The sequence below is a fragment of the Pseudomassariella vexata genome (assembly GCF_002105095.1).
Source record: "Pseudomassariella vexata strain CBS 129021 chromosome Unknown BCR38scaffold_5, whole genome shotgun sequence".
NCBI classification, from domain to species: Eukaryota; Fungi; Ascomycota; class Sordariomycetes; order Amphisphaeriales; family Pseudomassariaceae; genus Pseudomassariella; species Pseudomassariella vexata.
Window position 1 is genome coordinate 1,769,593 of NW_024467960.1, and position 11,461 is coordinate 1,781,053.

The window sequence follows — 11,461 nt, forward strand, 5'->3', positions numbered from 1 at the left end:
ATTCATGAGACATATGCTTTTTTCCCTGCTGAACCTTCGCTCGTCCCTCGTCAATCTCCGAGCGTCTGGGTCCCTCCGCCGGGTAACTATTCCGCCTGATGTATGTAGAGGTTGGTGCGGACAAAGATTAGAGATGTTTTTGGTATACGCCGACTAAAATGACGTTGCGAGCAAGCAACCCGGCGTTCTGGGAAAATGGGACGTGGCAGAATTGGTATGATTCATGGCATGACTTTGGGAATTATCATTTGAAATAGTTTACGTGGTACTGGCATAGAACAGGCCATCCGTGATACTGCGAAGTGTATATCGAGACTGGGTGGTGAAATATGACGGAATGTGGATTGTGCCAATTTTACTTGTAAGCCATACTAGTTGGTACATCTACCACGCGCTATGTAAAGTTGCTCTTGTATATAGGTATTGAGTAGATAGTCGCCGTTGCACGAGACCAGAATTGTGAAATCGGTCAAGGACTTCAAGTGGTCATCGGGCTATCACCACCAGCCAGACTAAGCTGGAGTCAGCACAGGGCAAAATACCCATGAAGGGAATCAGTATGATATGTGTCGCGGCGGAACCAAACTTCATAATTCCAGCATGACCCCAAGGACTTCGCAAAGCTGGAAGGCATACGCCGAGATGATTACCGCTGCTTGTTTGGGAAAACGTCAGGTCATTAGCAAGTATGATACGAACTACTAAACCTGGCCCGAGTATAAGTTATTGAGACTCGGTTATGTAAGATCACTCTCTCCTACTTGTTGAACCGAATTTTGCTCCGTTGTACAATCCTGACGAGTAACTACCGCTCAGCATGCTGCGTCCGCATCAACCAGCAACGGAAAATCCAAACCTGGCGTCGAGCCGATAAATAAATATCAGAATAGTGATGCAAATTATCAACAAATCCTCTCATCCTACGTTTCTATAGCTTATCTGAATCCTATACTGCTACCAGACGATATCCCACCAATCAACGAGCCGCGAAAAATGCGTTACGGTGGATTGGGATGGGCTGATAAGGTCGATCTCGCCGGGAACAGGGATGACCCTTTCTCGCGTCACAAAGACGACAGGCCTAGGCGGGCAACGAGCGTCGCAAACTCTGGAACACTGCAATACTCTGCTCGAGGATGAGCAAAGGAGAGTATTGAGACAAGACGATGAGATCGAGGTCTAGGTTGCGACGCGGCTTTGTCATCATGATGCTCTGGGGGTTCGCGTGGATGGCGAAACTCTTGTTTTGGACTAGATGTACGGGGCCAATTGCTTGAAATCACGTCATTGAGCTTCGCGGTAGTTGGCATAGTGTAATACGTGCTTGAATATCTACTGCCAGGTGTGAGGAACGCTGGGCTCAAGGGGAACGCTCCTTCGTGCCCAGGCAGCTTCGACCCGAAAACCAATATGGTCAAGTTAGCTTTCTGCTCTGATAAGACATCGCATGTGTAGTAATCAAAGGTCAAAAGTAATATTTTCGTTATCGAATTGGCACAAGTACGTACTGACTTGTTGTATTTACCCCAGGTTATACGCCTTCTCTCGGTAATTTCTGGACTTTTCCTTTCTAGCTGCCGCCCTAGTATCTGAGAAGGAGGCGTGGACGCTTCACCCGATTACACAATCTGAGAAATACTCAAGCCTAGAAGGGACTCATCACCTGCTTGGTACGAAACACATCGACTGACTCGAACTTGAATGCCGGCTTGCAGCTAAATAGCCGCGAGCCAGGAATTGTGCCATCGCAACTTATACTCCTCAAAGCCCGATCCTCGGCTAACAATGCTTTTCTACCAACCACTTTTTCCCCTATGAACCTAAGTACTCCTTGAATTCCGAACTTGGCTACCCGAGTCCATCACCAGAATCACTGGTATCGTCATCACCGGAAGCCTAGCCCATACTGCATGACTGCGGATCATCCGTTTCTAAACACAGCCGTAGAACGTACCTGCGCAGATTGAGATCAACCGCATATGTTCTCGCTCCTGATCAACTCAGGAGTTGCTACATGTTTTCTTTTCCCCCATCCACTCAGGCGTGGGACGGAGACCGGAGGCACGGAGGCAACACACTTCAGCTCTCCCATGCATCCCTAAAATCATTCCTACTCTTCTTCCACATAGTCTAGCCAACAGTGGCAAGCCTAAGAATCACATAGGCATCTATGAGCAGATCATCACACCCGCCACACTCCGGAAACCTGAAATAAAGCTGACGGAACCTAGATCAAGCATCACAAGTGCATCTGCAAGTAGATCTTCATACCTGTGACAACCCTAGAAGTCTCACACTTCTCTGCACATAACAATATGGCTGATGTTCCCTCAGAGAAATTTATTGCAGCAAACACTGCCGAAGACTCGAGCATCGTGACTAACAACGCCGCCGAAGGCCCCGAGGCGATCGCGTGGCTTTTCTAGTGCAAATTCGAGGGGGAACCCCTCTACCTCTCCTGAATAAAATCAGAGCACGTTGCCGAGTTTCTGAAGGTACATCCTAGTTTTGCTCAATCCAACTTTAACCGTAATGGCTGCTTCGTCAATGGTAGGCCTCTGATTGGCATGTCCCACACAATCAAGACATGCGGTGGAAACAACCGACCGAAGACGCTCTTCCGAAACACTGCTGCTCTGGGATCCGAGCCAGAAAGATTGGGGCTGCAGGAGGAAAAATAACAGAAACAGGTTCAATCTCAAGCTAATAGCAGTGACGATGAAGGTGGCCAATCTCAAGGTGCCGAAGAACAACCAGGAATCATGAGGAGCAACGGGTGTCGCAAAGGCTCGTCAACACGGCAGAAACGCTGGAGTTCAGCTCAGTTACTTGAGCTGTGACATCAGCCTGTTGTGCCCCTGACGCATACCTACACCATCTTCTTCGCCTTTTGCATCTTTCACAAGTTGCAACAGAGTATCTACATAGCACCCATTGACATGCCACTCTGCGCATGACATATTCATCACACTTGATTTTTCAATTCGCACTAGACTGCATATCAATTCATTTAATAGCACATGGACGAGCTGATACCGGATATACTAGCGTGCGGATCTTCACCAACGGTTCCCACGGCTAGCGAGCGTAGTTAGACGACATGGATTAGTTTCACATACAGATTTGCTTTACAGAATATCTTCCCCCGCGCATGATTACAGCGTATGTTGTCATAGTACTAGGCTCGAGTGCAGAATAGAAGGTAGAAAGGTGGTTCTCCAACACCCCCTATACTTCCTCATTTCCACAACCTTATCTAGTCTGTTATTATACACCAGCGGTGTCACAAAATCTGAAGTTTGGAAAGCGTGTCGAAGCCCAACCAACATCCCGGACGAAGCCATGTGATATTTGATCTTGCCGTGATTGCATAGCACATATATGTTGACCGTGTCAGTGGTAACACGCTGTTGGGCCGAGGGCAGTGTACCGGTACCAAACTAGCGTAAGGGTATATGTCATGGTTACGAGCTTCCAACATTACTTGAGTCTTGTTTACTACCACAAGCAGGAGAAATTGACGAATCCAAGGACTGATCATACGCATTGTCAGTGTCTCTTGAACCTTCAGTCGCTCCGGTGCATCCTTCTGGAATTGAATCAGGGCTTCAGGAGTGCTTTCCGGGGAGCATCGCAGGACGAATCGGTCGGCGTCAAATTACGCTATACATCATGAAGTGTCAAATCTGGCCGTAATCCAACGTCCGAATCATGGTCCTTTGCTTGACCTGCCACGACCAAATTCCAGTTCTGAAAGAGGCCGGCCTGCTTCGTGTACAGTAGTAGATATTATGTTGGCCCAATTCCAGGATCGGATTCGTCGTCTGGACTTTCCAAATCCTCCCAATGTAAGTCACCATCGATGCATTTTGGGAGAATGCGAAGCTTGAAGTAATCGAGATTGATACGCTACATATATTTGTTAAATGTGTTTCAAAGCGCGTAGAGCTGTCTGAGCTGGCTTACACGAACAGGCCCCTGTAAGTGATGAGAGCGGGGTTACAACTGTAGGTTCCTCAGCCCCTCCCTCCATCTGAGTAACCAACCACTGCGTTTTGTCGATCAGGATGAAGCCATGTTGTCTCACGTACTTTACAGGCTAGTGACGATCGAGAATGAGAATCGGGAGCAAGTTGGGTTGAAGAAGCGTACACAGATACCTAAGCACGCTAAAGTGCGCTAACAACGGGGCCACTCCCAGCACAAAGCGCTTGAAACATCCGGCTGTCAATCTGTCACTCGAGGGGGTCAGTCAACACAGCGTCACCTAACGGAGCTCGTCACAATTCCACAATCTAAGACGTCGATCTCACACAATCGAGAAGCTTAATGCCAACCTTGTTCCGAATAACCTCACAATTTCTCAAACCCTAAAACACTCATTTAAACATTCGAAACGCAAATAACATGGCGGAACCAGCCAAAACGTCCTACTCAACGGACCCGGCGCTGTACATCTACACGTCTCTCACAGCGGGGTCGAGCCACATCGTCACAGCCACCTCACGCCTCGAGACGATCCTACGAGCGAATCGCGTGCCATTCAAGGCCATCGATGTGGCGACCGACGAGAAGGCGCGCATGCTCTGGGGGCGTCGGGCAGGCAAAGATGAGTCGGGCCGCCTGAGGAAGCTGCCGGGGCTGGTGCAGATGGGCATGGTTCTCGGGGTGCGTAGCGCGCAAGCCTCTCTTCTGCCCCTACTCTCAATCTACGAGCTTGGGTTTATGCTGACATGTTCTGGTCTGGTATCTAGGACCTCGTCGAAATTGAAGACTGGAATGAATACGGCGAGCTGAAGCAACACGTGCAAATCTACTATGACGACTTCACAACGCCCTCCAAGAACGCCGCGCCGCCTTTGAACCTGCTGAAGAAGCCTGGCCCCCTGAAGCCCAACGCGGGCGGTTCGCAGTCTGCGTCTTCGCTGTCTGCGTCCTCGTCAGCGCCGGGATCGGGAGTGAAGCCCGTGCCCGAGGCGCCGCCCTTGCCTGAGCCGAAAGCAAAGACGATAGGCACTGAACAACCTAAGAAGCCAGCGGGTGGTGTTGCCCCATCGGTCGCGGCGGCGGTCACGACGCCTCTTAGGAGCATAGCCGAGGAGGCTGCGGCGAAGGGGAAGCAAGTCAGGCTGGAGAGCTTGAGGGAGAAGGTGTATGGGAAGAAAGACAAGGATAAGGAGGCTGCGGCTAAGGGCGCAAGTGGGGAGTCGGGATCTAAGGATGCCGCAGTTGACGAGAAGAAGACGGTGGCGGAGGGTGACAAGACAGAGGTTCCAGCCCCTCTGACTAAGGAACCCTCTACCGACTCAGCCATCGCGGCGATCACGGGCAGCATCAGCACCCTGTCCATAGCGTCGCCTCCTGGGGAGAAGTCCGCAGGCGCGGCGGGCCTGCAGTCGCCGACGACTGGGGCTTGGAAGTCGTCTTCGATGGACGACCATCTGAGGCAAGTGTTGCAGAGCCCGACGTCTGGGACGTGGAAGGCGGGTGAGGGGCCAGGGGCGCCGGCGGTTAGCGAGCACCGGGGGGGTATTGTGGCTAGTGTGCCCGAGGAGCAGATTGCTGCTGTTGAGCAGGTTCTGACGATTCCTGAAGTGCCGCATGAGGACGAGGACGAGGAAGAGGATGAGGAGGAAGACGACGACGATGAAGAAGAGGAAGAGAGCAGTAGTGAGGAGGAAGAGGAGGACGAAGAGGAAAAGAAACTAGATGACACGAAGAAATGAGAGATGATGCTGGATTCTGGCAATTATAAATGGCTCCCACATCGTGAGACCGTGACTGCAAACAGGGACGGCCAATACTGAACTTGTGGCCTAGTTGATTGGACCGCTGCAAACTGGATGGATTACAGAAGATGGGCGTGTCGGAGCCAACGTATTACAGGCTTGTTGAACGAATTGAACACCAGGATTTAGCACAATCAAGTTTCAGGAATCATCAGTTGATCGATCGATCAATCAAGGTACCCATCAGTGGATTTGTGCATGCATGCGTGCAGTGCCATATTGTATTTTACTTAGTACAGACCCTCATCATCACTAGCCGTCCCCTCCTGAAACATAGCAACAGCTTTTCCCTTTCCTTTGGATGACTTGCCGTTGGTACCATGGCTACTATACGCACCTTTCTCCGCATCGTCATCCTCATCCTCCTCGTTGCTAGCACCCGCAACTGCCTTCCCCTTGCCCTTCCCCACGACAGCCTTCTGCTTCCCCTTACCCTTCGACCGCACGCTATTCGAATCACTCATCATAGCAGCGATGTCCTGCTGTTGCGGGCCGCCGTTTTTCTTCTCGCCCCGCCCGCCCTCAAACGTAGCCCGGACCTGCTCGTAGTGCCGCGATTCCCCGGCGCTGACGCTGGGGATCAACTCGTGATTGGCGTCCAAAAAGTCCTGCTCCGTAACCATGACGGCGATATCCTCGGGCGTCGCGTGGTGGTCGAAGAAATTGGCCGTCGAGATGGGGTGGTGAGTTTCTGGGTCCGCGTTGATGGCGCGGATCTTGGCGTCGACTGCGGTCGCTTGCCGCGTCACCGCTTTGAGCATGGCGTCGCTGCAGAGGGCGTAAAAGTCGGCTCCTGTGTAGGTGAAAGGGAGATGCTCTGCGACTTTGGGAAGAGAGACGGAGGGGTGGAGGGTGAACCTGGATGTTCGTTAGTATGATATCTTGACTTGAAAGAAAGGCTGGAAATAGGGGTAACGGACTTTCGGGTAAGCGCTTCCATGATGGTGATCTGCTTGTCATGCGTATCGGAAACGCCCAGGTAGAGCATCTTGTCAAAACGGCCGGGACGCAACAAAGCCTGATCAAGCAGATCAGGACGGTTGGTGGCGCCGATGACGAAGACACCGCCTCCGCCATCGTCACCGCCTGACATTCCGTCGAGCTCGGCGAGCAACTGCGAAACGATCCGGTCCATAACTCCACCGCTGTCTCCCTGGTTACCACGCTTGGGTGCGACTGAGTCCAATTCGTCAAAGAAGACAACGCAGGGTCGCGCATCCCTGGCTCTTTGGAAGACGCGACGGACGTTGGCCTCGGACTCTCCAATGTACATATTGAGCAGCTCGGGACCCTTCACGCTGAAAAAGTTCAGGCTGTACTCCGTCGCGATGGCTTTGGCCAACAGCGTCTTGCCCGTGCCTGGTGGGCCGTAGAATAAGATGCCCGATCGCTTCTTCATGCCCTTGGCAAACAGTTCTGGCCTCTCTAGAGGCAACTGAATCGTCTCCATGACCGCCTCCTTGACGTTGTTCAGACCGCCCACATCATCCCATGTCACGTTGGGAATCTTGGGTGCCCCGATGGCATCGGCGAAGTTCTTGCGCGCCGCGTCTACAGCAATGTCAAAGTCCGCCTTCGTCAAGCACCGGGCGGCTGATCCACCCGCAACTTGAATGTCACGCAAAGTGATGCGAGAGTCGGTTGTCGAAGCCTTCGCTGAGAGCGCCTCGAGCCGGGATTGGCGGGCTACCAAGGCCCGCTCGACTACGTCGACCAAATCACCTGCTACGAGGGCCGCAGTCTTGATGGCAACACCACTTAAGTCCACTTCAGGGGCTAAGCCAACCCCTTGGCCTTCGATGATAGACCTCAGAATAGCTTCTCGTTCGCCCTCATCTGGAGCACTCATCTCAAGCTCATGGGTGAAAAGGCCCCTGATGCCGTCTGGAACCTTGTCCACCTCGGTAGTAGTCGCAATGAGAATTCGAGCATCGTCGAGAATCTCTCTCATTGCCGTTACCATCCTGTCCGCGGTAAGGGCCTCAATGTGCCGAATCAGCAAGGCGCAGCACTCGGCGCCGCAGTTCAGGGCACGTTCCGTGCGTGCTTTCAAGGAAATCTCTGTCTTCGAATCACTGCCGCCGGCGCCACTCTCGTTGACGATATCGTAAGCATTGATGGTGAAGGTGTGGAGGCCAATATCAGAGCACGCCTTCGTCGCCACAGTAGCTTTGCCGATGCCTCGCTGTGTCGAGACTATCAGGACTGCCACTGGTGGCATTTTGAGATGAATTGCTCGTTTGCTCGTGGCAGCGGCCATAAGCTCACGCAATCGCCGCTGCAGAGGGGACACAAATCTTCTGATCTGTTCCGGGTTGTACGGGCAAAATGTCTTTGATGAGGTCTCCTCCAAGCCTAGGTAGAAAGGCCAATTGCTGTCCTTCGTGCCCGGAAGGAGGCTCACAACGGCTCCCGACTGAGCTATCTGCGTTACCGAGTGATCGACACAGGCGACCCCTCCCCATATGTCCTCTTCATCGTCGTCATCCACGCTATCCGACTTTTGTCGTTGTACGTGGCCGATCTTGAACCAAACGCTGTCGTCAGGCTTCGAGGCAGGAGTGTCGGCTTTCTTGGAAGCTGTCAAGCCCAGTATATCATCAACTGCTGACCCATCCCCTGCTGCAGAAGACTCTTGGAGAGCTTTGCCCAGCTGGGTGTCTATCGGGATACCAATGATGTCGCCCATCTTGACCACACGGGTGCACTTGGAGAAATAGTTCTTCAATCCACTTAGTATTGCTGTTTGAAGGGTCCTTTCAGAAGAGGTTGGGGTTCGTATTTGTTGGACTATAACATCGCGAGCAGTAGGCGGATGGGATGAGCCTGTGATTTTGGCTTGTCCAAGTTTTGGAGGATATGCGTGTCTTTTCAGGGGTGACAGCCGTAGATATGGCGGGTTGTCCATGTTTGTCAGTAAAAGCGGCGACAGGTATGTTCCGGGGGTTGAAAACTTCTGCATTTGGGATTCGAAGAATGATGGCCTGGGATTGCCCATATCGTGCCTCCCACTTGGTATTCTAGTTACGGGCCGATGAGAGTAACCTTCTGGCAGCCCAAACACCTTTGCGGGCCTCCAGACAGGCTCCATAGCATCGGAATGTCCAAAGCTTCCCAGACCAAAGAGCCCAGATCCATTAGAGGGGGGCTCTTCCGAAGCTTCGACACGAACCCAGTCTCCAGAGAAGCATCCGATCCCAGCTAGAGAGGCTATGTCGACGTAAATGCGAGCTTCCTCGTCATCTTCTGCGGTAGGCTTTGGGTGAAGCAAGTCTGCTGGTATAGAATTCATCAGGCCATGTGCCTTGAACAATCGTCCCTTTGGCCGATCTGGACGTGCTGTAGCAGCAGTGAAGGCTGAGAAAACAGACCCAGGCGTAGTCATGCCATTGGTCTTCCTTCCACGGCCGATTGTTCGCGGTGTTCCGGGCTGCATGGTTGACACGCCACTGGCAGCCGTAGTTGGTAATGTGGGTGCCTGAAGGGATATAATATCATCCAATGAATCATCAGACAAGTCGTCTTCATTCTCAGGCTCCGAGAGATCAGTTTCAGTCTCTGTGGCAGCGTCTGTCTTATTCCGCTCCTCGGCAGCCGAGAAGAACTGGTCATTGCCAGTGTCGTCGGCGTCATCTTGCGTAGCTCCATTGAGGGCTTGAGATGAGGGCACTGCTTTTCGGTCATGTTTTGAGGCACTGTTGCCTCTACTTAAAACGATCTTGGTGCTGGGGCCTAATATCCCTTGTGCCACGGGTTCGCATAGCAATACCTTTCCGGGAGTCGGCGGTACATGCGTAATTTGGTGTGGAGGCAACGGTAGAGGAAAGAGGTCTCCATCATGGACAACCTTGAGCGACCCCAACGCGACACGCAATGCGTCCGCCAATCGCGAGGCAGAGGAATCAGGGGCGGCAACTCCTTTCCCCTTGGCCGACGGATGGTCTCTGAAGAAGGTGCCTTCCCCGTTCTCCAGTCTCTTAGCAAGATCTCCTTCTAGGCTAACAAAAACGGTGTCCAGCTCCAATGCAGCTACATCGAGAATGTAGACCTCGATGCCACTTCTGCTGTGATTTGATAGTTTGGACGGCGCAATCTGTTGCAGGGTTGTCGCGAAGCTTTGTAATGCCAGAGACGATGGCGAAAACTGAATAGTCGAGTGCGCAAGAGCCGACGACTTCGATATAGGGACAACGGTCCAACTTGTTCTTGTAGGCGCGGAATTGGGGGCCCATGGGGCAATGGCAACATGGTAGAGTTCGGGGGACTGTTTGGATTCCTCATCGGCACTTCTTTCTGTACCACACAACGCTCAGTCAGATACATGTTCGATAACGTGGCCCGCAGCTTCCCGTGGGTTGTAAGACAGACCATTACTCAGATGAGGGAATAGGTCAGCGAAGAGGTCGTCGGAGAGGATCCCAGTATCGCCTCTGACATGGTCGTCGAGGACTAATCTTGCTGTGATCGAGGGCTTGTCCTGCCTCCTCCTCCGCCTTCGTTTGGTGTTTGTCGTCGTCATGGTACAAACTGCCACAATTTTCGCGTGCTGGTCGTCGATCGTGTTTCGAGCTTCACGCTTTGAGCTTTGAGCTCCAAGTGAAGGTGTAGATTTGCTATGACAACCAAGCCGATGCCACCCTGGAGAGTTTCGCTAGCGGTTGCACATTCGATACAATGTCGCAGAATCACAGGTAGTATCACGAAAGAGGGGGGAATACAACGACCAAATTGCCATCTAGCATCTTCATTACGGGCTGGTTCATACGTCGGCGCGGCCTACAAGTCCAGTTCAGCGCGCCGTCGCGACTGAGATTCCTAGATGCATTTGGTCGGCTTGCGTGTGCCCGCTTGGGCCGTTGTGGCCGAGGCATTGGCATCTGCAGCAGACCGGGGCCCGGGGTGTTTTAGCCCCCACTAGCAACCTCGACCTGTTGGCTCGGGTGGCTACATGGTATCAAAATGCTTTCCAAGTCATCTTTCCGAGTTAGATCACGATAACTTTTTGGCAGCTGACAATCACTTGGCCCATTGAAGCCATTTGCGTTCTCATACTAACGGTTTACATTATGGAGTATGGCATTTACAAGCTGGGCGTAACCTCAACATTAGAATTTACCAAATAACCCCCTGGCCCCCCTAAGACAGACACGATGACGCTTAGAATTTAAGCCTCTTAAGCGTCTCTCAATAGTATTAGGCAATAGCAGTGTATATCGAGCTAGCAACGCCCTCAATTACTGGGACGCATCAGACCTTCACCAAGGCTATCTGAATCTGGTTTACGCACCTGACCTCTGTTATGAAAGCAAAAGTGCTTGCTATTGAAGAACCATGACCTCGGTTACTTGGCGACTCCTTCACAGATCGCAGCATGATTTCACCGCTTGTCAATATCCATGCGAACTCCAACCTGGCGTCTCTCAATTGCCACCATAAGATATCTTCTGATGGGCACCGCTCACTGGCCCCATGACACATGCAACTCAACGCTTGAGGTTTTATTGGACAACGCTCTATTACCACGCAAACAGACCAATTACAGTTGCTTGTAGACTACCGTGAAGCCCAAAAGTCCTTCAAGATATTTTGAGACATCTTCACATGTCCAAGTCAGTAAGATGCCCTCAGGCCCCCTCCAACATGTATAATGACGTAAGGCGTCTAGGGGCCCC

General features: G+C 52.1%; 2 protein-coding genes across 2 annotated transcripts; one reads left to right on the top strand and one right to left on the bottom strand.

Annotated features, from left to right (window-relative positions):
* The first annotated feature begins 4,054 nt into the window (after positions 1-4,054).
* BCR38DRAFT_429784 (uncharacterized protein) lies at positions 4,055-5,982 on the top strand. The gene is made up of 2 exons (XM_040859988.1): positions 4,055-4,668; positions 4,755-5,982. The coding sequence occupies exons 1-2, from the start codon at positions 4,408-4,410 to the stop codon at positions 5,724-5,726; spliced, it is 1,233 nt and encodes a 410-aa protein (XP_040717246.1). The 5' UTR covers positions 4,055-4,407; the 3' UTR covers positions 5,727-5,982.
* On the bottom strand, positions 5,983-10,638 carry BCR38DRAFT_429786 (P-loop containing nucleoside triphosphate hydrolase protein). Its single transcript, XM_040859989.1, has 3 exons — positions 10,158-10,638; positions 6,710-10,082; positions 5,983-6,647 (listed from the first exon to the last, which is right to left on the bottom strand). Exons 1-3 carry the CDS (start codon positions 10,306-10,308, stop codon positions 6,020-6,022), a joined length of 4,152 nt encoding a protein of 1,383 aa, XP_040717247.1. The 5' UTR covers positions 10,309-10,638; the 3' UTR covers positions 5,983-6,019.
* Positions 10,639-11,461: the final 823 nt, after the last annotated feature.

Coding starts and splice junctions, on each gene's coding strand:
- BCR38DRAFT_429784 (XM_040859988.1), top strand. CDS start 4,408: ATGGCGGAACCAGCCAAAACGTCCTACTCAACGGACCCGGCGCTGTAC. Junction 4,669..4,754: donor AGATGGGCATGGTTCTCGGG/GTGCGTAGCGCG, acceptor TCTGGTATCTAG/GACCTCGTCGAAATTGAAGA.
- BCR38DRAFT_429786 (XM_040859989.1), bottom strand. CDS start 10,308: ATGACGACGACAAACACCAAACGAAGGCGGAGGAGGAGGCAGGACAAG. Junction 10,083..10,157: donor ATTCCCTCATCTGAGTAATG/GTCTGTCTTACA, acceptor TGTGTGGTACAG/AAAGAAGTGCCGATGAGGAA. Junction 6,648..6,709: donor ATGGAAGCGCTTACCCGAAA/GTCCGTTACCCC, acceptor ACGAACATCCAG/GTTCACCCTCCACCCCTCCG.